This window comes from Hylobates moloch, unplaced genomic scaffold (genome assembly GCF_009828535.3).
Source record: "Hylobates moloch isolate HMO894 unplaced genomic scaffold, HMol_V3 SCAFFOLD_18, whole genome shotgun sequence".
Taxonomy (NCBI): domain Eukaryota; kingdom Metazoa; phylum Chordata; class Mammalia; order Primates; family Hylobatidae; genus Hylobates; species Hylobates moloch.
In genome coordinates, this window is record NW_026652293.1 from 41486526 (window position 1) to 41513989 (window position 27464).

A 27464-nucleotide genomic window follows, 5' to 3' on the forward strand; every position below is an offset into this window, starting at 1 on the left:
ATCCCATTCCTAGGTAAATACCCAAAGGATTATAAATCATTCTACTATAAAGACACATGCACATGCATGTTTACTGCAGCACTATTTACAATAGCAAAGACTTGGAACCAACCCAAATGCCCATCAATGATAGACTGGATAAAGAAAATGTGGCACATGTACACCATGGAATACTATGCAGCCATAAAATAGAATGAGTTCATGTCCTTTGCAGGGACATGGATGAAGCTGGAAACCATCATTTTCAGCAAACTAACACAGGAACAGAAAACCAAACACTGCATGTTCTCGCTCATAAGTGGGAGTTGAACAATGAGAACACATGGACACAGGGAGAGGAACATCACACACTGAGGCTTGTCGGGGCTTGCAGGGCAAGGGGAGGGAGAACATTAGGACAAATACCTAATGCATGCAGGGCTTAAAACCTAGATGACTGGTTGATAGGTGCAGCAAACCACCATGGCACATGTGTACCTATGTAACAAACCTGCATGTTCTGCACAAGTATCCCAGACCTTAAAGTAAAATAATACAAAATAATTTTTAAAAAGCTATGGCAATCGTTAAGCTTATAGCTCTCTGGTAGGTGTTTTCTCTCTAGTAGATGTCCTTTGTCCAACCTCATGGAATCTTGCTCTACACACGCAGAGGTTGGTATTCAGCTGATCTCTTTCAAGATTTCTGGAGCTCTTTCTTGCTGTTGCTTCCACCATTCTCTATTCTACAAATTCTAGCCATGTCAGTCACCCTAAGCTCCAATCTATTTTCTCATCTTACCAAGACTACGGTGTTCTGATTGTTTCCCTGCTTCTTGGAATGGAGTCTAGTAAATCCCTCCAGGGAGGAAGCCAGATATTGTAGAGCTCACTTCATTTGGTCGTCTCTGTTGGGAAGCAGTCCTGCATTTTCAGCTTTCCAATATCTGGAGAAGTTTATTTACCTTGTCCAATTCTCTGGTCTTTCTTGTGGTAGAAGGGCTAGTCCAGTCCAGTTACTGTCACAGCATGAAACAGAAGTCTCTCCACTCTTGTATTTTTCATGGAACTTAAGTCTGGCTGAGAGTTATATTTATCTGTAAAAAGAGGCTACAATAACTCCCTTCCTTGTGTCTACACCCCTTGAAATGTGACTTTACAACTTCTCTCCTCACGAGCTAGCATCTACTTACAGTCTCCTTTACTTGGGGCTGGCCTGGTGGTGAAATTACTTTCCTGGCTGACCCCAGGGCTGAAGAGACTGTGTGTGCTTCTGCATGCTCTTCTAGGACTCTCCTGCCACCATTTAAACAAGTCCACTTTACTCTGCTGCAGGATAAGAAAGATGTGGCTTCATCATTGCCATCACATTGCCCTAGCTGATAGCTGGCCAGCCTCCAGAGCTGTGCATAAGGACCTGAGATGAGTTGGATCCAAGCAAATCTGGAAGTTGAATGCACTTGCATGAGTGAGCCCAGACAAGAACTGCCTGAGCCAGCCTAAATTTCCAACCTGTGATTTGTGAGTTAAATAAATGGTTACTGTTTTAAGCCACTCAGGTTTGAGGTGCATTTTCACACAGCGGTAGTTAACTAATACACTACACTCCCTGAGGGCAAGAGCAGTATCTATCTTGTTCAATTCTGAGTCCACAGTATTAAGAACAGTGCCTGCAACATGGTAATGTTTAATAGTGAATCAATGAACAAAATCAGTGGATTCATTGTGGGTTGGTGCTAGGTGGGACCTATCACCAGAAGTCAGATCTCCGCCACTACCCCTCTGTCCTTGTCATCTCACCCCATGACCTTATTTCACAGCCCTCATGCTAACTTCTATTATAATCCTTCAGGAATGCAGTGGAGGAGCACAGGCTCCTGTCTTACCTCACTCTTTCAGTCCCAGATGGCTTTCTGGAGTGGTGCCACCTAGCCCATTTCCCAATGCTTGTTTCTCAACAACAGGCTGATGCCCTGGATGAAGATTTTGTACTTTCTGGGTCACACAGTTTTTGTGTATTCACCACGAACTATTTGTTCTGCTCTGGAAAGCTAAGAACCTTTTCTTCTTTTGAAACAGACAAGGGATTAAGCTAAGCAAGAAGAAGGGGTCAAATGCAAAGGGTCACTTTCAGAGACTGGCTCTGTCACTGATGATGCTGGTTATAACAATTAGGGTCAGAACAGAGGCTTCTCTTTGCCAAAATACATCTGAAGTCCAAAGACATCACAGGGCTCTGATGCACACAAAACAACATTAAAAGACTCAGCGGGGTAGCACTGGGAATCAGATGAACTGGAGGTCGGATCTTTGTAGCTAAGCTGGCCTGAATTCCATTCCTGGTTTTTACCATTTATTACCTTTTACTTGTGAATTAAACAGGTTACTTTACTTTCCTGAAATCATTTCCTAATCTGAAAAATAGAATAACACCTGCTGAGGTGGAGTATATGACTGGTCAAAAGTCCACCGTCCCCCTCTGGGGTGCCTCTCCTTGTGGTGCTCCTCCCTTTGGGATGATTATGTATAACCACCTACATGAATTCAGGAATGGCTGTGTGATTGGCTTTGATCAATAGAATAAGAGCAAAAGTTCCACGAGCCACTTCTAAGTGCTTGAAAGCTGGCTAGTAGTGCAACATGTTTCTTCTCTGCCATGAGACTACCAGTGTTCTAGATAAGGGTCTGTCACCCTATGTCCAGTGTGACAAAGACACAAAGCAGAGTCACAGCTTATTCAAGATGAACATATGATGTGAGAAATAAAACTATTTTATTATAAACTAAAATTTCAGAATTACTACTGCAGCATAACTAACCCTATGCTGTCAGATACACCTGCATTGTATTTCTTGTGAAAACATGAGATCAAAGTAACATGATAATCAATTACAGTAGTAATGCTGTATGGTTATTTCAGAGAGGCATCCAGTTATGCTGTTATACAATTTGGAGAACTTATTTCTAGACCTTTTTTTTCCCCAGGCAATTTGATCTTTTCCTCACTGTGTCCACAAAATAAGATATTCTCCCTGCTGACTACAGGATAAATTACAGATTCTACAGTATGGCTGCTACGTTGTAAAACCCCAGGCTGCCATTCACTTGTAGTCTAGGTGAATGGTGCCCTCTGGAGGTGGACCATGTAGAGTAAGTTTGTCCACAAGCGGCCCAGGATGGCTTTGAATGCGGCCCATCACAAATTCAACAACTTTCTTGAAACATGAGATTTTTCTTTCTTTTTTTTTTTTTTTTTAGCTCATCGGCTATCGTTAGTGTTAGTGTTATTTTATGCGTGGCCAAAGACAATTTTTCTCTTCCAACATGGCCTGGGGAAGCCAAAAGATTGGACACCCCTGATGTAGGGCCTGCATAGCCATATGTAAGAGCATGCTCCTTAGGTGGACATACGGTTAATTTTTGTGATCTGAAATCTATTCACCTTTTGAATTACGTCTCTTAGTACTTCTCCTGCCAAAGTACTGAACTATTACTTCCCTAAATAGGCCAGATCCTTCATCATCTTCATGTCTTTATAGAAGCTAGTTTTTCTGCAAGAAATGTTTAATTATACCTGGCAGACTGCTATTCATCCTGTAAAGCCCAGCCTAAACGTTAGCTCTCCAATGACATTTTTCTTGACTCTTGGTTAGTTGCTCCTTCCTCCATTCCCTGAGAATTTAATTTAAAAGGTTTTATTTCCTATTTCCATATAATCTCCCAATTAAAATGAGCTTTTCAGAGGTGACTGTGTCTTGTTTACACACATTCAGTACCTGTTTCATGCATAGCAGATGCTCAGGAAATGTTTGTTGGACATATAGTGGGGGTGAGGGGTAGGGGAGAGCAAGCAACCAAGTTGACATCAATGCTGCAGTGTGCCATAAATTTTCTGTAGCTATGCAGCAAGCCGTGTACCTCTATATTTCTTAATTTCACATTCTGGAAAAGGTGGGCTTTAAATACTGGTTACTAAGGTCACTCCTACTTTCAAAAATCTGACTTGTGGACAGATCTTCTGAAATGGTAATTTAAGGAGCTCCGAAAATCCATTCCATAAAAGCACTGAGAACATGAGCAAAAATAATCAAAATCAACATTTCCAGAATGCTGAAAATTAAACAAAGTCTCACAACAACCTGAGCATTTGTTTAAAAAAAGAAGAGCTGCTCTCAGTAAAAACAGGGAGCTCTGTTTTAACTTGTCCTATGCCTGTTCTCCTCTCCCCAGCTCTCAAGTATCCTTAAAAGCAACAGTCTCACAATTACGGTAGCTGTGAACACCAGTGATCAAGCAGCCACTGGAGGGAGCAGAATGGGTTTAGAGCACCCCAAAGGCCCCATTCCCAGAAAGTTGTCATCATATGACCTCTCTGGCAGTTCCTTGAAAAGCCCCATTCTCAGAACTTGTCTTTATTTTACCTTACTAAACACTGATTCTGTGCAAACCACACTACGGGACATTTGTTAAAAAAAAAAAAGTGACAATTGTGCAACATTACAGTAATCCAAGGTAGCAATACAAGTTGGAGTTGAGAGGATTAAAAGGATAAACTGGGAATAGAGATGCCCACCGGGGCTTTTAACACTCTAACATATGCCTAGAAATCTAGAAGGCCATGCACATGTGAGGGCTACATGCATGCCCAGGCAAAGACCTGGAAAGACTCTAATCTCTCATCTCTGGCTGTGAGGGTCTGTGTAAGCAAGAAACTAACGTTATGATAGAATTGTAAACTACCTGCTGGAGTGTTAAAGGTATAACCCAAAACACATGTAGAGCTCTTTGGGAAAGGCTGAGAGACTTATTTCAAAACATTTAAGGAAATCGCTGTCCAAAATTAGCTGAACACTTTGCTTAAAAAGCACAGAATTCAGTGGCTGCACATGACGAAGAATGGAATTTTTACAGAATTAGTTCAAGTCTCTAAACAAAAGGCAACAACAGTAACAATAATAAACCGTGGGGCGGGGTCTGATTTCCAGAGTTTCCACATATTATTTATAATGCCAAATTTCCAATAAAAAATTATGAATCATGTGAAGAAACAGAAAACAATGGCTCATAGACAGGATAAAAAGAAGTTACTGGAAACAGTCCCTGAAGAAGCCCAGGCATTGGATTTACTAAACAAAAGCTTTAAGTATGTTCTATGAGCCTAAAGAATTATTGGATAAAGAATTAAGTTAAATATGAAAATGATTTTCCACCAAACAGAATATCACAATAAGGAGTTAGAAATAAAAAACAGCAACTAACTAGAATTCTAGATTTGAAAAGTACAACAACTGAAACAAAAAATTCACTAGAGGAACTCAGCAGCACATTTGAGCTGGCAGAGGAAGAATCAATACACTTGAAGATAAATCAGTGAGATCTATTCTGAGGAACAGAATCAAAAGAGAATGAAGAAAAATGGGCAGAGCCTTGGAGACATGTGGGACACCAAGTATAAACGGGTGCATAATGAGAGTACCAGAGAAAAGGATAGAAAGAGGAAGAAAGTATGTTTCAAGAAATAGCCAAAAATTTCCCAAGTTTAATGAAAAGCATTAGTCTACAGATACAAACTCAATAAACTGCAAATAGAATAAATTTGAAGAAGTCCACACCTAGATCCACAACTGATCATCTTCTGATAGACAAGCTGTCAAAAGCCAAAGACAATGAGAGAAGCTTGAAAATTCCATATCCCCTGGAACTTCAGACGAATGTGAATTGTGTACATTCAAGCTAGATATCTAGAACAAAGCTGTATCCCACCTAGTCTGGGAAGCACAGTTTTGGTTTTCTCTTTTTTTCCTGGATAATAATATAACAAGCTAAATATGGGATTCCATCACTAAAGTAAGAGGGGTAGAATGGATATTCAGGGATAAATAGCAGTCTCTAAAATTATATTACCCAGGAATGTCTTGTTTCTTTTTTGAGACAGAGTCTTACTCTATCACCCAGGCTGGAGTGCAGTGGCACGATCACAGCTCACCGCAACTTCTTCCTCCCAGGTTCAGGCGATTCTCATGCCTCAGCCTCCCAAGTAGCTGGGACTACAGGTGCCCACCACTGCACCTGGCTAGTTTTTGTATTTTTAGTAGAGACAGGGTTTTGCCATGTTGGCCAGGCTGGTCTCGAACTCCTGACCTCAAGTGACCTGCCTGCCTCGGCCTCCCAAAGTGCTGGAATTACAGGCATAGCCACCATGCCCGGCCCCAGAAATGTTTTGATTCTGTGTTAATGCAAGATATCTAGGTTCCAGAGGTGAAGATGGAGACATAAAAAGACATATTCCCAAATCATTTAATATATCTTTTCATTCCCCAAAAAATTAAAAGGAAAAACAAAATTAGAAGAATGCAATTACTTTTTCTTTACAAACCTAAATATTTTCAGTCCTCTATTTAATGCAGCAAATAAACATGCATTTATGCCCACTAAAAACCCATCAAAATCAACAGACACAGAAGCATAAAGTTTATTTACTTAAATCATTTCACTATTATATTGATAATGGGCAATCATTTATTTAAAATAATATCCTAAATACTTACAAAAATAAATCAAATATTGGTTCTATTTTTCAAGTGTCAAAGTCTTTGCCATAGAAAATAGAAAGGACCTTTTATAAACTAAACATTACATTTGTGCTACATCATTTAATAACTCCACACTATTTTCTTTTATGGTTTGTGTTTTACAAATTTCCAAACTACTTCTTTACAATGTACAGGTGCACAATAAGAATGTATGCATACATTCATATACACACGTTTTTACATAGGAATATTTCTCATTAAATACACATTTAGAAAACCTAACGCAGACACTACTGTGGCCTAAAAGCCACCCCCAAGCCCCAGGGTCAGGTGTGCCCCTAGAAAGAAATAGGTATAGATGTGGAAACATTATCTAACATTCAAATTAGCACTCTAATTATCAGAAATGATGACATAATGAGGAATACTCACTTTAATATTTCTAAAAAAGACATCATTAATCTATACTAAATCATTTGACAGCCTTATTCATTGAAAAAATAAACTTCAAATTTTTCTCAGTACGTAAGTTAATCTCAACATAGACATCACTGCCATATGTACACACCCTTAACCTTAAAAAGAAAAGGAATTTTAATCTTAGAGCAAGTGCTTAACATTCAAGATCATTTCCAAATTGGTCTGTGGTTTTACTTTATAATCACTAAGACATTTAATTCCTTATTAAACAGACAAATGCTGAATATCTCTTTATTGGTGTATGTACTCAAGCCTCCCTTACAACACAGATGTGTACAAATCATGGTTCCAGATGAAATGTTTATAATGCTTTACCACCCACAGGGTGTCAACTCACTACATTAACCAGATGTGGAAAAGAATCTCACTTCTGATCAGTTCCTGAATTTCTGTATGATTAATCACAATAATACAGAACTTTGAATTACATTAGTCTTATATAAATACTTACATATCAAACGTTTTGAATTCTACTTACCAACTAGAAAAGCGATAAATCAGAAATTTCCTTTTTCTCTATTAAGAAAAATGAATCTAGCCTTATGTCCTTATTCAGAAATTGCATGATTTAGAAATTCCAAGTATAATGATCTGATCTGTGAAAACACTAATTTATTAAAGTTAATGTTTTACAATAAATTCCTTTAAAACGGAGCTTGAAGGGCTTGTAAAATCTCAACATAAGAAAGTAGAAACACCAAAGGGGCAGATGTCTTCACTGACTAAAATATGTCAAAATGTCATAATATTTAGAAAATGTTAAATACCATGCTAAAATATTTTCAAAGGCTTATTTTATTTTACCAGAAGTCACAGGCAAGCGGACACTACAAGAATATATGAAAATGAAATTCAACAATATAACTGTATCAAAATCTAAGAGGTAGTCAACAGAAGTAACCCTGATAGAACAAAATATCCTGACAGGTGCTCCCTAATCTCAGAGATGCAAATGCAGTATGAAATTCTTGTATTTTCAGTAAAAAGTTACCAGGCAAGAATCTAAAAACCAGATATCTAAAAAATAATAATACTGTAAATGGAACAATACTCACACTGTATTTGCAAAGAAAGTCTATGAATAAAATTTAGACCACAGCTCTACAGCATGCAAGCCAAATCTGGCCTACCACCTGTCTTTGTAAATAAAGTTTTACTGAAACACAACTATGCCCATTTTGTTTATATATTGCGTATGGCTGCTTTAATTCTATAACGGCAGAGTTGAGTACTCGCAACAAAGATCATGTAGCCCACAAAGCCTAAGACATTTACTAAAATATTTACTCTTTGTCCACTCACAGAAAGTTTGCTGACCCCAGGTCTAGACACACTGCTGATAGGTATGTATGTTGAACAGCACTGAAATGATTAACTATGGTTGTCACAGCATAAGGTATTCAACTGTATGGAATGTAAGATGCTAATTATGTCACAATTCAGTTCCTTTTTGTATCTGAAATAGTCCTAACATTTTTCTTCTTTTTGTGGTCTAACATCTAATATCAAATAGTATTTCCAAGTTACTATAAAAAGATTTATTATGGTGCTATCCAATAGAACTTTCTGCAATGATGGAAATATTCTATAGCTGCCCTGTCCAATATGGTACCCACTAACCACATGTGGCTATTGAGCATCTGAAATGTGGCTGCTGCAACCAAGAAACTGAGTTTATAATTAATTAAATTTAAATTGTCATATATGGCTCCTGGCTATGATATAGGACAGCACATATTTAACACAACTAAAATTCAAAAGTGCTAACTTTTAAAAATGACCCCAAAAGTTCAAAAGTAACATCTTTGAAAATAAGAGCTTTGGGCAGAAACGAACTGAATACCACAAACTGAGCCCAAGATAAACTCCTTAATAAGTAAACAAAATCAAACTGATCCCAACTTGTTTCATCACTGCAACATCCCCCTTTTCAATGAAGCAAAATTATTATATGATACAGTTTTTCAGCAGAAGCTAAATATAATTTTATGCTTAAAAGCAATAACTGAAATCTTCATTAATTACCTTAAAAAGTATAGACATTTCACAAAAAGTATATATATATATATATTGCTTGCTTTCCATCAGAAAGTCACCTATTACAAATGTCAGTTTATTTCTTATGCTTAACATTTTAAACATGATATCCAGAAGCCCTTATTTGCCATAGGTACAAATTAGAACTATGAGATTAGATTTTCAGAATATGTAAAATTTCCAATTAATCAATTTTATTATTCCAAAGTCATTCCAATTGTCAAATCTTCCAAATGTTGTGTCTTCCATGACATGACAAGGTAGAGGTACACATTTAATGGAAGAATTAGGAGACAGAAGTAAAGCCTTATATATATTAAGTCAAAGAAATCACCCTTGCATAGTTCTCCATGTGCCTGCCTCAAGACTGTTTTTATATAAATCAACAAAAAACAAAAAAAATTAAACAAATCCAGATAATGTTTTAAGTATTACTGAATAGCTATTGAAAATTAAGTTACTAGTACAACTGAAAACATTTAACTAAAATATACAAGGCCAATTTGAAATTATAATACTCTCAAAAGACAAATGTTTGTTTGAAATGTGTGTATAATTGCATCTCCAATTATTCAAATGTGCTCCCTCAGAGAGATGGCTAATTCTATACTTTGTTTTAGAAGTCAACTGGCAAAATTAATTTGATGCATGTTGATTTTAAAATACCTGATATCCCGCATCATAAACTTCTTTTTCAATCTAGTAGTTAGTTGAAAGGTACAAAATATTTTAAGGACACTTCTATTTTATGTGTTTTTTTTTTTTTTTTTTTTTTTTTTCAGTTTAATCAGATGTTGTAGCAGGGATTTTAACAGAGAGATTTCTTCTGGTGTTGGTGATGTGCCGTTGCTGTGCTAAGAAAGACCGCGCAGGAGTGCATGCACCAGTGTCATTGCAGGCACCACCGCCGCTCACAAGTCTAGATTCCATCCCCAGCTTCTGGAATGCTAGACTCTGAAAAAAAAATACATGTATTTTTTATTTAACATGACTAAACAGAGTTTGCCAGGCGCTTCTCAGATAAAGACACTTAATCCTTAAAACCAACCTATAAAGCTAAGGCTTTCCTCATTTTTATAGAAAATAAGGGTTCAGAAGCTGATTAATCTATGAAATGGTAATGCTAGTAAGAAGGCACAAAATCCAGTCTCTCTATTTAATCCACTAAATTTAAAATTATTTAAAACAGTAACTTAAAATAATGGCCTGGAAGTAGACTTAATTATAACAAATTTTTGTGTTTGGGCCATCACTCTGCCACCTATGAGCAGACATGTCACAATAGAAGGGCTTAGGTCAAAGGTTCTTGAAGGGTGATCCCTGGATTAACAAGATTAGCATCCCTGGGAATTTGTTAAAAATACAAATTTAGGAGCCTTACCCAGACCTACCGAAACAGAAGTTCTGCCAGTGCATCTAGAAATTTGTGTTTTAACAAGTCTTCTGAGGCATGTTAATGTTTGAGAACCACCAGTATAGTTTAAATTTACTATAGTCTATCTCAATATTGATACCTGATAAATTGCCATATTTTGGCTGTTGAGTTTCTTATAAGGGAAGTCATTACTCTCCCACTAGACCACATAACACAATTTTACTGAACTTAGCATCACTAGTAATAGTACAGTACATGGCTATTAGATGCTCAACAAATATAGGTTGAAAAAAATGAATCAACCATGGACTACTTGGCTACAATATCTTCACTGATTTATGTATCAAGAGGTCAAGGAAGAACAAATAAATAATACACAGTCACTGATCTCAACTAGGATGACTGACTCATGAGAGAAAGTTCTGAGAATACCTCACACGTAATTTCCTTCAGGGCCCTTTAAGCCATATTTTACCTAACAGAAGAAAGGAAAGAGCTCAGATGAATAGCATGGTGTCATGAAAGCATTAGCCATGTTTCAGGAAGAATAACTAGTGCTTTCTGGTGGAGCACAGCATTCACACATGGGAAGTTTATAAAGTGATATGCCTTTGTATAAATAAGAAAGGATAAAAGTAGATAATAGCCTATTCTGGCTGACTAGAATAATGCAAAAGAACCATATACATCGTGAAATGCTACTCTTGAAAATATCCTACTGATACTACCAATGACAAAATAAAACACATTTCAAACTATGCTATTTTCTCCTTGGTAGGACAAAGAGACAATTATGAAGAGTAACCCCTGGATAAAAAAAACAAAGTAATAAATACAGTAAAGGACACACTGAGGCTTTAGAGGATGTTAAAATAAATACTGAGTAACTAGAAGCATTTAATTTTGCATTACACAGATCTCCATATTTCTTCAGAAACCTTTTATGGGGAAAAATTGAATGTTTCAGCTCAAATAAGGCAATTTTAAAAAGGTTTATGAATTATTACACCTGTGCTTCATATGTATCAGCTAAAGGCTGATGAGTCACAATGTCAAGTTAGTGGATTAGAATCAACATTAAAGGAGAATATGACAAAATATCTGAGTGCAATACACAGGGTAACTTTTGTTTCAGTCATATACATAAACATGCTATGTCTTGGTTTATGGTATAAAATAAAATATATTTTCTTATGTTGTACTTGGTCAAAAAAAGTTTGCTTAAACACCGTTCTCATCCAACCATTTGCTGAACTTCGGCTCACCTTATTATACCAGGCAGAAACAATGAGTTTTTCTTCATAATCACGGAATTTTGCTACTTTGCACTCACTCTGGAAAAAAGATATGAGAACAATTAAAATCCCAGAAATTACCCCAAATTACTAAAGATAGAATAATTTCTTCACTATGTTCATTATTGAGAGAATCTAAAGATTGCACTTGTGAGGCACACAATGTAGTCAAATGTAAACTGAATCAAGCACAAATGCATGCCCAACACCTTTAGGAAAGAATAAGGTTTGTCACTAATAAACCTTTATTTCAAGAAATTTACAGGTAGAAGAGAGGGATTTAAACACACATATACACAACTAGTGATTTTAAGGCTACTGCCCCCCATATCTAAAGAAAAAAGTAACAAGCGGCTTAGGTAAACAAAACAGAGCTGCACCTGTGGAGGAGTCAAAATTAAGGAGAAGGTGGACATAGTCAAAAATACCTGGAAAAATCTTTTTAAGTTGCCTATAAAGTTTAATACAAATTTTTCTCTCTTAATTGTTGGTGGCCTGTGTACTAGATTCCATAGCCATATTTATGTGACATCACAGAGACTGACATACTTTTCTTGAGTACCAGATATAGTTTGGTTTATATAAATACTATTATCTTGATACATGGGATGTTCATGATACAAAAAATATATATGAACCAACCCCAAAAGAGAGGTGATGCTCTTCTTCAGACTCACACTCACTCCGGGCACAGAATTCCCAAGAGGGATGGCAGATAGAACAGTCTCTGCTATTTACATTACATTTCTCCTTTTTACTTTTTGCAATGTGTGTCTACATGAATACACACAAATTAAATGCCCATGGCTGTGACTTAACCTAAGCTTCTCCTCAGAGTCTTATAGTTACAGGGACTATTTTCTCATCATATCTGTTGGGGATGTACATTTCAAACATCAACAATGGTGGATATTTTCACTGACTTTCACTGGGACGTAAACAGAGCAACTTAGATGTCAGCGATTATCCAATCCCAGTCTCACCATTTTATAGATGAGAAGATGGCAAGCCAGAGAGGAGAAGTAACAATTTCAAGACAAGAAGTTACTAACAATGCTGCAACCCTGGCCTCTGATTTATGTAATATTTAATGTTAGGGGTACAGAGATAAAAGATAGTCTTTGCCCTCAAGACACATCCACATGTACCAAAAAGAAAACCAATGCTGTTGTGGAATAATTTCATGAGTTCGAAGTACATGGACTCAGTGTGGAGAGTGAGACAGTATTAAACTTCCCCTAAGGAATACAGGGAAAGTTTAATAAAGAGATATTTGACTTAGAATATGAAGAATTAATAGCACTTCTTCAGACAGATCTCCCTACCCAGTGCTTTTCATTACACACAACATAGCCTGGACAACCATTGATAACAAGGGCATATTGGGTTGGTGTTATACTATGGATGTGGAAGAATGGTGTTGTACTATGGATATAGGGAGGAGGGGGTGTTAAAGTCTTTAAGTATTTAAATAAAAATATTTCCACCACAGTTCATACCTACTGGCTCAAATACCAAGAAAAAGGTACATAAATAGAGTGCATTTCTTTGAAATATAACATTCCTAGATGATTTAAAAAGAAACTGAATACAGCTGGGTGCGGTGGCTCACGTCTGTAATCCCAGCACTTTGGGAGGCTGAGGAGAGTGGATCACTTGAGGTCAGGAGTTCCAGACCAGCCTGGCCAACGTGGCAAAACCCTATCTCTACTAAAAATACAAAAATTAGCTGGGTGTGGTGGCATGCACCTGTAATCCCAGCTACTAGGGAGGCTGAGGCAAGAGAATTGCTTGAACCTGGGAGGTGGAGGTTGCAGTGAGTGGAGAATATGCCACTGCACCCCAGCCTGGGCGACAGAGCAAGACTCCATATCAAAAGAAAAAAAAAAAGAAACTGAGTACCATTTATGAGAATTTCAAGGCCAGTATGTAGAATTCAATATGGCTCTGCAATTATGCATACGTTATTACAAATAAGTATATATTTACTTCAAGAATAGCATCAAATCTCACTATAGTATTAAATACAGTAGTTTTGTAAAACACTTTGCAAAGGAAACCAGAAGGTGCTCAATTATAAATCTAAGAATACAGAATTCCATAGTGACATACTTACCTAAGGCTCATAAAAATAACATAACTACTAACACAAAAATATCTGTAAAATTTAAAGACTCAGCTAATTAATGAGAGCATGCCATTACTAATATAATTTTGCATGATTAGTAACTAAGAATTCCACTTTAGTTCAGGATTTCACTGGGATTCTGTGAGTACTTCCTTCTCCCAGAAATTCCACTATTAATAAGTTTGTTTAGATTCAGGTGAGAAATGGCTGAAGACAAGAAAAATGTGGTTGACTGAGTCAACATAGTATCTTTTTTAAACGGTAAAGGTCCGGTTTATATCCCCCAAATGAAATCATATTTGCATAATTTTAAAAGAAACATTACAGCAGGTCTCTAATTAGAAAGTCAGGGATAGCCATATAATGCCTGTTATTGACGAGAAGAGCTACAACTACAATGCTGCATATAAACAGGGTATATGAGCTACACACAGACCATCTATTGGGCGGCCAGTGAGATGCTTTGTAATAAACACACTGGGTGCTAAAACATGACATTTTTAACTTCTTGTAAAACTTGATCATTAATGGCACATATATGACAGCAGTTAATTACCAGGATTCTACAAAATAAAGAAAGAGATGAGTAAATATAAAAGTTTTACCTCCAGAATCTCAATTCTTCTATCTTTCTCTGCCAACTGCTTTCTTAGTAGCATTATTTCAGCTGATGCTGGATTTAACTTGGGATCCAAAGTTTTTATTACCTGTTTAAGGAAAAAAATATTATATTCGCTTTATATTTTAAAGTATTAAAACATATAGAACATATCTTACAAAAACTGTGTAAGTAAGGTGGAAAATAATCCACAAAGTCATCCAAGAGCTAACTGTAGCTTGTTTTACAATCCTAATTGGGATAACAAAAATAACTCATTCTATATACAAGAAACAGTACAAAAATTCAGTACAAAAATATGAATGTCCCCATTCCAAAAACAAATTTCCCTTCTCCAAGGCTCAGTACATAGAAACAGTTATTTAGCCTTTTCAATACTCAAACATTATGCATTCAAGTCTTGAAATAACCCTTTCTATATTTATTTGACTTGAGAATTTTTTAAAAAATCAAAATGAATTCAGTAACTCTAAGGAAACTTATTGATTTTATAAAGTAAGAATAACACACAGAAGAAATTCTTAGCAATAATCTTTTTTACTATTATTATCTAGTCAAGTGTAATTCAATATATAAGATCAATATAATAAATGCTGGTGATTTTATTTGCAAAAGGTAGGGTGCTGAATCGCATTTATGTTATTACTAAAAATTGAGTAAAAAGATATGTTTGACCAGAATGTAGTAGATTCAGCTAAACTATGGAGATAGCATTCTGTTAGAAAAGCAATTCAGAAATGTCAAGAATATATTTCAAACAAAAACCATAAATTTCAAACAGGGACATCTGCATGATGTAGTTATAAAACTATTAAAAATATTTAAAATTATTTAATGAGTTAGGAAAATTTCATCTATATTTATAGAGGAAAAAGAAGACTGGATGGTAAAATACCAAAATATTATTGTGGTTCCTTCATTCATCCAAAAATCATTTACTGAGTGACAACTATGTGGTAGATACTGGCAGATGAGGATTCAGCAATTTATGGGAGACATGGTGCCTGCCCTCATGGAATGCACACCATAAAAGCAGAATACATTGAATAATTTATATCAATTTAATTACAAAGAGCAAATCATAGTTTATTATCTCTAAGTGATAAATGGTTGTGATTTGTATATTTTCTGAATTTTCTACAATGGACATGTTATTACTTTAGCCAGTATCTTAACCATTATTTAAACTTCTTGCCCCAAATAAGGTAATGGGAAAAAAAAATCATATTTATGAAAGCAAGCAACTGTCTTTTAAATGATATTAATCAATGGTGGCAAAAATGTGGTATTCATTGTCATGTTTTGTTCAATTAGTTATAGTCCTCTTAAAACATCATTTAGAAATACATATCAAGCATCTTACGGTCTTATCCTATGACCCAATACTTCCATTTCTAGGAAATAAGGTTAAGATAATAAACCAAAATAAAGAGAAAGCTTTCTGTATAATTATGTTGACTATAGTCTTATTTATAGGAGCAAAAAAGGAAAAGGAAATGAATACAAATTATTTCCAACAGTAGGATAATGCTTAAGTAAACTATGTTATATCCCACACAACTAAGTATTATGTAGGCATTATTTTACTTTTGCAAAGTCTGTTCCATAAATGTAGTGTGGTCACATGCCTGCGCTCCAAAGTGGGAGTGAAAGTGATTTATGCTGTTTTCAGGCCTCGTCCATTACATATCTCCTATGCAATCTAGGCTGTCTTTCTTCACTTGACCTAGTTGGACAAGGTCAAGTGAACCTGGGATCCCTATGCTGAAGAAGGCAGAGCCTCTGTCAGCTTAGGACTCTGAATGACTACATGGAGAAGTGCCCCTTCTCCATTTATGATTGGACTCAATGTGACTATGAAGTAAACCTCTACCTTGTTAAACTCTGAGTGTGATGAACATTTGAAAAGTGTTTAACTGTCTATTCTAAAACTAAATGCTAGAACAATTTCAAATACATTTAAAAAGCTAAATTTTTACAAAAGATAAAATGTTCATTTTGCTGTTTCTAGAAAAATTTTATTCTTAGAAAATTTGCAAAGATTCTAGCAAATAAGAATTCTGGGCTTATTTTGCCAAGAACTAAAGATTCCATACATTATAGCCATCACTCTCTCTGACATCACTACAGTCTGTCTAAACAGTCCCTATTAGCTATGGATTATTTTATCTGACACTGATGAGTGAGACTAAGAGTATGAGAACTGATGGGGAAATACCACGGAAACCTGACGGGTAAGGCAATACAGTTAAGAGAGAAGTGATTAGATACAGATACAAGAATGGCAGAAAAATCTGGTGAAATGGGCCTTGCTAAAACGCAGTCCACAAAGTCTTGAGCTCTGAAAGATAAGTCACTCACATTTCTGGCTTTCTCCAAGTACATTTTATATCTTTCTTCCATTGCTTTCATATCTTCATCTTTCTTCTGAAGAGCAGCTTCAAGTTCATTGATCTTTTGCACTATTAGTAAAAATAAAATGAAACACAATCAGTTATTAATATTTACTACCTATTAAAATACCTCATCCTCACATAAAATTATATTTATAATATTTATTTTCTGAAGATTGATATGAGAGCTTAAAAGAAAAGCCTGTTATTTATTCTTTGTAGTGAATTCTTATCTGAAAGTTTTGAAATACAACCAACACATCCTCAATCATGTATTATTTGACCCTTAAAAATATCTACAATCTGCTTTATTTAGCTCTTTTTTCTCCTTTCTATCAAGTATAAATAGCAAATATCCCTTACAGTAAGCACAACCACAAGAAAAGTAAAGCATTTCTACACAATGTTTTAAAGTTCATATCAATCTGATTTGAAATCATTTTTACCCACATTTCCACAGATTAATCTTATTTTTTAATGTTTGATACTCCCATATATCCATCAATTCATTTTATTAGATTTTTTGCTTTAATAATATATCATTTATTAATGACTTCAGCACTAAAAATTATCATAGTCCTTATTTACAATATATGTATCTACACATTGTGCAAAAACTTACACATAGACCTTGCATCCTTCAATAAAAAAGGGTAAGTCCTTAGATGTCCTGTTGTCTGATCCAAGTTTTCACAGATACCTACCATTTTGATTTATATCTGGCTGAAGATCTTCAATGAGTTCTTGTTTCTTCTGTAATTCTTCATGGACCTCTGTGAGTTTTTCCCTAAGTGGTAGAAAAAGCATGGAGACTGGTCTCTGCCATATAACATTTGTGGACCTTGGGCAAGTTGCTTTCTGACCCTTGGTTCCTCATCTGTGAAATGGGAATACTATCTGCCTGACTACAGGGGTTGTCATGAGGATGTAAACAGTGAGACACATAGCAGGTGCCAAAAAGGTTAAATTGTTTCCCTTGCCACCCTTGCTTCCTAAGAAAGTAAAATATTTTATAGGTTTAACATCCCATATAATCTAGTTGTGATAGTTAATCTGTTTTTTAAAACTTTTCAAAAGATATTAACAACTGAAAGATGTAGGAGTTTGGGATGGGGGTAGCAGGGAGGCTGAATCTTTAGCATGCTTTTCACTTTTGCAGCAGGTGTATCAATTAGCATCAGGATATTTGCTTTTCTAAACAAAATCCGAAAAGGAGATTAACTTTAGAGGCTTTTACAACCCCTCCCTTCTCATATTTGAAAAGAAACATCAGTTTTACTTACATATGAGCTTCCAACTTCTGCTTTAATTTGCTGGACTATAAAATTTAAAAAAAATTGCTGTAAGATGACTATCTTGACAAAGGTCAATTTTCCAGACATTGAAATCTCTTTACCTCCTTTTGAAGGTGTACCAGGCAAAATTATATTTTTAAAATTTGTATTTCTAATAACACACTTTAAGAAACATAAACTTTTTAGGTTCTTTTTTTACTTCAAAAAGGAAAGGAAAAATAGAAAATGAAATATAAAAAGGTACAAAAACAGAAAGAAAAATGCCTCATGTTTCTGAATGTAATAAAAATTAAATCTGAACTTGAAAAATGCCAAATGCAAGCTGAATGTGATATACTAAGGAGTATCAAACATTAAAATATTTTAAAAATCATTTATTCAGAATAAAAATTTTAAGATTTTGGGCCTCTTATGAGGAACAAACTTAAAGATCTAAAATAATTATCCTTATAATAAAACTTTATTATTATAGTTGTAAATACTTTAATAACTAACACCAAAATGAAACAACTGAATATTGTTAAAAAGCAAAATTTTAAACATACAATTTCCTCTTTTAAAAAACAGTACTTTAAATTGCAATAGTCATTCCGCATCTACTGCATAGGTGAAGTATTTAAAATATATAATCTGAAATACAAGTTGGATACCAATATATTAAAATAATAAAGACATTTATCTTTAAAACACTGCAAGCCAAAATGTGCTCCCCCAAAAGACCTCATTTTAAAAGTATTCTCTAGTATGGCTTAAAATAATATTTGTATTAGAGAAGTTACAATACCGTATATATGCACATATGAGATGCCGCCATGCATGAGACGATTTCTATTTTCCAAGCCCCCAGGGAAAAAAAAAGAAAATAGTATAAAGCACATAAAAGACAGAAAGGAAATGCAACTCTTTCAATTTTCCTTTTCATCTCTTTACTCTGCAGAGTTTCCTCCCCCATGAACACAGGTATGATCACCTAGCATTTTATCTAATCTCAATCAATCAAGATATCCCTAACACATATCTAGTCCTTTTTTCTTGTTATTTTTAATTAAGTACAACAATCTCTCAATCATTACTTCTTTTTCTCTTCACATAAAAAGATCAAACTATAGAAAAGTTGCTAGGTATAGTCAGATTTTGGCTAAGTTTCATCTCTTTTAAATCCTCATCTCTGCTCTCATAATATCTGCTGTCAAAATCCATCAGAAAACGGTAAGGCCATGAATCATTAAGGAAGGAGGAAGAAATGAGTGATGCCTCCAAGGCTGCATTAAAGTTTCTGTCCTTCAGAGACGGGTATAATCCATTTTTGGCATGCTCTTTAGGTAGAAATCATTTTCCCATTCTCTCTTCTCCTATTAGAAGGTTTCCTCAATTCCGACTGCTAATTACTCTCATTTGGATTTTTCTCAGGCCAGACCTGTTGGAATTCCAGCAGAACTATGAAGGCCTCAATTGTAGTATGCTGTTAACCAAGAATCATCATGAACTTTGGTATAGTTGTTGAAGTAGGACAGACAGAAATCACCTTCCAATGTAGATGATCAACTGATAGGCTCCAAGTTGGCAAAATCACTGCATCTATTATGCAGATATATACGGTATTTAAGGGTATTCTCAATGATAAGGGCTGTACTTTCCAATACAAGATTAATTTGGGCATCATGATCTATTAAAGAAAAGCCATACACAGCAGAATTATTATAATTTCTAAGTTACTTACACTTTCGCCTTCAGACTTGGAACCTTGTTCCTGTAAAGACTTCTGGAGGTCCTCAATCTGCTGCTGCAATTCTCTAATACGCTCTTTGCTCAGCCTATTGTAAGATGGGTCATAAGCACTTACTTGTATTGAAAGTCAAAGCAGTTAAGGATCTACAAAGGTACATTCAGTTAGCAATTTAAGTAAAAAATATTTTTATAGCAATGACAAATGCAGAATAATTATCTGTGCCTAGGTATAATATGAAGTAGGGCAGACTACTTCTAAGAAAATACTTTTTAAAAGAAAACTTTTTTCATGAAAGTATATATGCCTACATTTAAAATTTTAAGGAACTTAAATGTCGGTGGCAAGAACATTTCTACACTGTACTCACTGGTAGAAAAATCAGAAAATCAGCTCAATTTTTCTACAGTTGTATTTTTAATGAATGAAAACTAGATTTCCAACTTCTGTTTCAGATTTCACAGTGTATTGGAAGAGGAAGGTCACCATTTTCCAATCATTTCCACGTTTTTTTAAATTTAAATTAAAGGGATTGCCACTAGCAACTAATTCAGATTCTGTGGCAAAATCTCATTCTTTAAAACCCTGCTTAAGAGTTACTTCCACTGGACGTTACTAGCAAGAGTTAGTATCTCCCTCTCCCTCTATGTATATCTGCACATACACACTCACCTGCCTGTTATAATATTCCATTGTTGCAGTTATCACATAATATAGCAATTATCTATTTACATGTCTGCTTTCCTATGTTAATTCCTTAAAAGCTTAAATGATTTCCCCAGTGCTAACAACTTGTATTGAACTGAACAAGATAGTAATACGTAATGGTCTCTTCAGAAAAGTGTTAACAACTGGTATTGAACTGAGTAAGATGATAATATTTAATGGTCTCTTCAGAAAAGTGCTAACAACTGGTATTGAACTGAATAAAATAGTAATATTTAATGGTCTCTTTAGAAAACTAAATTGTTATTCTCCTTTTAACCACAGTTTATGTAACCTTATACACACAAGTTTGAGAAAGGTAAGATTCAAGTGTGTCTAAAATTTCTGTTGGTGTCTAGGATTCCATAAAGGTTAAATAAATCCAAATACCCTTATAGTAAGTATGCCATTTATAACAGGCAAGTTACCATGGTAGTTAGGAGTAAAGACTCAGTAATCAGATTGACAGAGAGTTCATTATGGAGGATCCAGAACTACTAGGTGTTTAACTTTAGGTATGTTATTTAACTTCTCTGTATCCATATTCCTTATCCATAGAAAAAGAGTTAATCATGGTTACTATTTCATAGAGTTATTATGAGGATTTACTGAGTTAATAGCAAAAAAGTACTTAGAAAAGCATATTATAATGAGTTTTGAGCACTTCATTGATACCACATAAGCACATCATTTGCTTTAAGCTCATTATCTGTAGTCTTCCTAACAACTTGTATTTACACCTGAAGACACTGAGTGTAAGTTTAAGTAACTTGTCCAGAAACAGTTAATAAGTTAAATTAGAAGTGGAATTTAAATTTGATTCCACAATCTAGATCTCATCTATGCACTAGACTTCAGTAGAAAGCCAAACTGTCATTTACTCATTTGTTAAACTTTCTGAATTGTGAACATATCTAAATGAAATTCAAGAATAAGTAGCCTGGTGGGCCAGACACAGTGGCTCATGTTTGTAATCCCAGCAACTCTGGAAGGCTGAGGCAGGTGGATTACATGAGGTCAGGAGTTCGAGACCAGCCCAGCCAACATGGTGAAGCCCCATCTCTACTAATAATACAAAAACTGGCCGGGCATGGTGGCTCACGCCTGTAATCCCAGCACTTTAGGAGGCCAGGGCAGGTGGATCACGAGGTCAGGAGATTGAGACCAGCCTGGTCAACATGGTGAAACGCCACCTCTAGTAAAAATACAAAAAAAAATTAGCCAGGCATAGTGGCGTGTGCCTATAGTCCCATCTACTTGGGAGGCTGAGGCAGGAGAATCGCTTAAACCCATGAGGCGGAGGTTACAGTGAGCCAAGATTGCGCTACTGCACTCTAGCCTGGGTGACAGAGCAAGACTCCGTCTCAAAAAAAAATAAAAAAGAAAAGAAAAGAAAAAAAAACAAATACAAAAACTATCCAGGCATGGTGGTGCATGTCTCTAATTGCAGCTATTCAGGAGGCTGAGGCATGAGAATCACTTGAACTGGGGAGGTGGAAGCTGCAATGAGCAGAGACTGTGCCACTGTACTCCAGCCTGGGCGACAGTGGGAGACTCTGTCTCAAAAAGAATAAAAAGAATAAGTAGCCTGGTTAACCAAGAATGTTGAAATTAATGGATTATCCATATATTTTATAAATATAACTGAAATGAATCACCTGACTTCTTTCACAGAGTGAAGCTTATAGTGATGAAAGACTACTAACAAAAATATTAAACTATTTCTAGGTAATTCTAATTACTTTAACTACAATAATATTTTCCATTTCTGTGAATCAAGATTTTATGGCTCGGTAATAAAATCACCAAGATTTTCAATTACTAAGGAGCACATCACCTCTGCTCAGTTTCCAGTTCATTCATCTTACGGTGTTTCTGTTCTAGCTGCTCCTGAAGTTCCTCAATACGTTCATTCTCAGAGCCTTCTTGCTGTAAGCGAAGCATCTTATTTTCATGTTGCAGTCGAATAAACACCTCCCTGATGTTACAAAGCAAAATCTTTTTTAATTTTTAAAAATATCAGTCATTATATTCTTTAGTTAAAAAAAGGAAATTCCTGTCCACTCAATAGCTACCATTTTAAGATGCAAGCAGGATCAGCTAGCACAGCTGGTAGGGCATGAAACTCTTAAACTCCAGAAAAAACTTCTGAAAGTGTTTAAGAAAAAATAATGTAAACTGCAAGACTGTGCCTTTAAAAAAAAAGCAGTAAAACTTTATAGGTACCATATAGGATTATGCTATAAATCATTAAATTGTTATTATGCCACTCCTGAAGAGATAATAGAAATTATTTTACTTTGGTAATTTAGAAACTATTCACTAAAGGAAACAAATAGTATATGCTTAGAAAACACATAAAAGAAAAGCAATAGATTTAAGAAACTATAGTTTGACTAAAATTTTAATATATACTTTATAATGGCAATAAGAAAGTTTCTAGATCTTTTGTTTCTGAAAAAAATTTTATTAAAGATTTACACGTATTTTTAAAACATGCAACTTTTTATTAATATTATTGATATTAATATTATTTGTATTAAACAGGGAAGTAATACTCTCCCTTAGTTGTTCCCCTGCCAAATCCCATTCTTCAAAAGCCACTAATTTCAATTAATCTCAATTTTTGTTCTTCTGAATGCCAACAGTCTAACTCTAAAAAAAAGCTCATATGGCTATTTTTTAAATTACTAATTTTAAGTTAATGGTTGACTCCCCACTAAGAAAGATAAGTAACTTTTATCACTTTATACATTTACCACTTCTCTCATCAAAGGCTTGTGAAATCATATTTTCTATTTTGTTTTCTAATAATTTTCAAACTTTAAAGTATATACTTAAACTTCCCTAGTTAAAGCAATTATAACATAGCACATGGGGGTTATGTCATGTTATAAAAACTAAAATATGTTATTCAATGGGTTTGTGAAATTTTACTTCTGATAAAATTTTAAATTGTTGTGGTAGCAATAATAATCTGATTTAGAAAGTTTAAGTAGATCAAACAGTAATTTTCAGCTCTATGAGTCATAAAATAAGTTTTTAAAGGCCAAGACATTTACAAAAAACAAAAAAATTTTAATATTAAATATAATTCTATCAAATTACGAAACAAATTTACCTATATTCCACTGGCATAATCTCAGCAGCAAGATTCTCATAATTTTTTGTAGCAGACGCATCTAAAAAATAACAAAAAATAAATAAGCATTTCAGTATTTCAACTATTTTAAAAAACCCTCCCTCCTTCCCTCCCTCCCTTCATTTTTCTTTCTTTCGATAGGGTCTCTCTGTCCAAAAACCCAACCCTCCCCTCCCCTCTCCTCTCCTCTCCTTTCCTTTCCCTTCCTTTCCCTCCCTCGCGTGCTCCTTCCTTCCTTCCTTCCTTGCTTCCTTCCTTCCCTCCCTCCCTCCCTCTTTCTTTCTTTCCTTCTTACCTTCCCTCTCCCTTCCCTTCCCTTTCTCTCTTTCTCTTTTTTTCTCTTTCACACCAAGGCTGGAGTGCAGTGGTGCAATCATAGCTCACCGCAACTTCAAACTCCTAGGCTCAAGTGATCCTCCCACCTCGGCCTCCCAGAGCTAGGACTATAGGCATGTGCCACCATGACAGGTTAAGTTTTTATTTTTTGTTGAATGGAGTCTCACTATGTTGCCCAGGCTGAAACTTTTCTAAATCTAACAAAATTAACCTGTTTGGTTTAGGTGGTCCTGTTGTACTTGCGAACATCGAAGCTCTTCATTTGTTTCTTTCAAAGTATCACGCTGCTCAATTAGTCTCTGAAAAGAATTGTTGGTATCAGCAAAGTATTTGATTCTGCCTATAAACAATGTACTTTATGCTTACAATAATTTATCTTAACTAGTTTAATAGTTGTTGCTTAATTTTAAGTGACAATGTTTTAGTTTTAAGAGGCTCATTTTCTATTAAGTTACATAAATAATATGTGTCTTTATACATGGTTTTGACTTCCCCATCAGATAGCTTATCTTTGAACAAAATGAATGCAATTATGTAACAGATGACAGATATGCAACTAGGGTAATAAAAAAGCATGGACTTTGGAGGCATAAAGACCATGGTTTGAATACCAATTTCATCACTTCCTAGCTATATTGTCTTAGGCAACTTATATAACTCTTTGGCTTTAGTATCCACAACTTCAAAATAGGAATACTGATACATAAACCCTTGCAAAGGTGTTCTGAATAACAAAGGTGGTTTAGTCAAGGATCTAGACTATAGGTTGGTGTGTAAGAGATGCTGGAGACTAGTTACTTCTTTTTACCGCTGTTGCGAAACTCAACTGGAAGAAATGATACGTAGTATCCTGGAGGTACACATTGGAGGAAAAACACCATTTCCCAAGGACAGCAAGCTGGTACTTCATATCATTGACTATTTTATTTTAGAGCCTACACCAATGACAAATTTCTAGGTTGCGAACAGAAGGCTCATATTTAAATCATTTTCCCAGAACTTGAAAAGTACTACTGAATATAAAATCATGTATTAAATGCTGTTATGTTCCAAGTCAATAAAAAAGCCCTAATTAGCCCATTATGTGTTTTAAATCAATTTAGCAGTAAACTGGTAACTGATTCAAGGGGTCTGTAGGTGCCTTAAGGATCTCTGATCCCTAAAGTTGGAAATCTAGCAGAAGCAGGCACAAAGACCTCTGTAAATCTGTTCCTCCGTTAACGTAATGCACACACTAGCACATTTGTCATTATCAACTATTTCAGAATTCTGGGAATAAGCCAAAGGCCTACAACAGTCTGGTGAGCATTTATTAAAGTAAACCTGCTAAACCTTGGTTAGAACAGCAAGTTCTTTGCTCTTTTAACTTTTCTAACTACTATTCCTGTCTCCCCAGCTCTGCAGTAACCTTGAAAACAAGCAGCCTTTCAATCGCTGTAGCTGTGAAAACCAGCAGCTCTAGCAGCCACCAGAATGGGCACAGACTGGATGGATATGGCGCTCTCTTAAAAAGCCCCATCCACAGAGAATTGTCATTGTTTAACCTGTCTTGCAGCTTCCTAAATCCCATTTATAGGGACTCTTCATGATTTGACCTGATTCACTGCTTGCTCTGCAGGAAGTATTTCCAAGACATTTGGCAAATAGAATCATCGGCAACTGTTTGCCACCACAGATACTGAAGGCTGTGATAATGCCTACGGTACACAAGAGCCTGGCCAAAAATTTGCAAGAAAGAGCTGAGAAACAAGATGTCCGTAGGAATCTTTAAAAAGCTCTGACATGTTCCCGGAGATCTCGAAGGTCAGCCAAGTACAGGGCTGTGCACATGCCCAGAAAAGACATGAGAGGGCCCGCATTGTCTCAGCACTGGATAAACATGAGGCCCTTAGCAAACAGGAAGGCAAAGGCAGGATTTCAAACTGCCTAAGCACTGAAGGTGTTTTCCAACACACATAATGCCTTTACCAAAGGCTCAAGGCATCTATGCTAATCTCTGACCAATCATGAACTAACCACTGTGGTAACTGAGCAGAGACTTCAGTGGCTACACAATACAAAGAACGCCGGCTTTACAGAATTAGTCCCAAAAAGTCACGTAAAAAAACAAACAGCAACAACAATAAACCCTAAGACTGGAAAAAGTCTGATTTCCAGATTTGAAATTTTATATTATTTTAAATGTCAGATTTTCAACAAAAATACAAAATACATAAAGAAACAGAATAGCCTATACACAGGGTGAAAAAAAAAAAAAGTCAACAGAAACAGCCAGTGAGAGTGCTAGTGGGTAGATATACTAGACTACGACAGAGAGAGCTATTCTAAGTATCTTCAAAGAACTAAAGCAAACCATCTGTAAAGAATTAAAAGAAATTATAGCAATGTCTCACCAAAGAGAGTATAAGAGAATTTATTAAAAAGATATAACTAGAAATTCTGAGTTGAAAAGACCAATAAATGATATAAAAAATTCACTATAGGGGCTGGTTGTGGTGGCTCATGCCTGGAATCCCAGTACTTTAAGAGGCCAAGGTGAAAGGATTGTTTGAGGCAAGGAGTTCAAGACCAACCTGGCCAACATAGTGAGTCCCCATTCTAAAAAAAAAAAAAAAAAGCAAAGCAAAACAAACAATTCACACTATGTGAGGCTGAGGTGGGCAGATTTCCAGGAGTTTGACCAGCCTGGGCAACATGGCAAACCCTGTCTCTACAAAAAAAATATATATACAAAAATTAGCTGGGTATGGTGGAGCATGCTTGTAGTCCCAACTACTAGGGAGACTGAGGCAAGAAGACTGCTTGATGCACAAGGGGTTGAGGCTTCGATGAGCTGTGACTGCACCACTGCACTCCAGCCTGGATGACAGAGCAAGACCATGTCTCAGAAAAAAAAAAAATCACTAGATGGGCTCAGTGCAGACTTCAGCAGAAGAGTATCAGAGAGCTGTAGGACTCCATCAAGTGTGGAATATACACATAACAGGAAACCCAAAAGAGAAAAAATTACTAAAAACTTGCCAAATTTTATGAAAATTTATAAAATTTCCTTATTCTTTAAAAATGGCACATGCATGCAAATGTTTACTGCAGCACTATTCATAATAGCAAAATCATGGAATCAGTCTAAATGCCCATTAATGACAGATTGGATAAAGAAAATGTGGTACATATACACCATGGAATACTATGCAGCCATAAAAAAGAACAAGATCATGTCTTTTGCAGGAACATGGATGGAGGTGGAGGCTATTATCCTTAGCAAATTAACACAGGAACAGAAAACCAAATACCATATGTTCTCACAAGTGGAAGCTAAATGATGAGAACTCATGAACACAAAGAAGGGAACAATAGACACTGGGGTTTACTTGAGAGCAGTGGGTTGGTGGAGACAGAGGAGCAGAAAAGAGAACTATCAG

General features: G+C 35.6%; 1 protein-coding gene across 4 annotated transcripts in view; it reads right to left on the reverse strand.

The window, feature by feature from the left end:
- Positions 1-4325: 4325 nt before the first annotated feature.
- Positions 4326-27464, reverse strand: part of HOOK1 (hook microtubule tethering protein 1) — a 63420-nt gene continuing 40281 nt past the window's right edge. For all 4 annotated transcript variants that reach the window (XM_058430663.1, XM_032136832.2, XM_058430664.1 and 1 more), the window contains exons 13-22: positions 24254-24341; positions 23686-23746; positions 22402-22542; positions 19854-19947; positions 18122-18156; positions 17543-17625; positions 16807-16907; positions 14432-14533; positions 11669-11737; positions 4326-9982 (exon numbers count right to left, since the gene is read on the reverse strand). In XM_058430663.1, the coding sequence (XP_058286646.1) occupies positions 9812-9982; positions 11669-11737; positions 14432-14533; positions 16807-16907; positions 17543-17625; positions 18122-18156; positions 19854-19947; positions 22402-22542; positions 23686-23746; positions 24254-24341 (945 nt within the window). In that variant the 3' untranslated portion in view covers positions 4326-9811. The remainder of the gene's footprint in view (positions 9983-11668; positions 11738-14431; positions 14534-16806; positions 16908-17542; positions 17626-18121; positions 18157-19853; positions 19948-22401; positions 22543-23685; positions 23747-24253; positions 24342-27464) is intronic.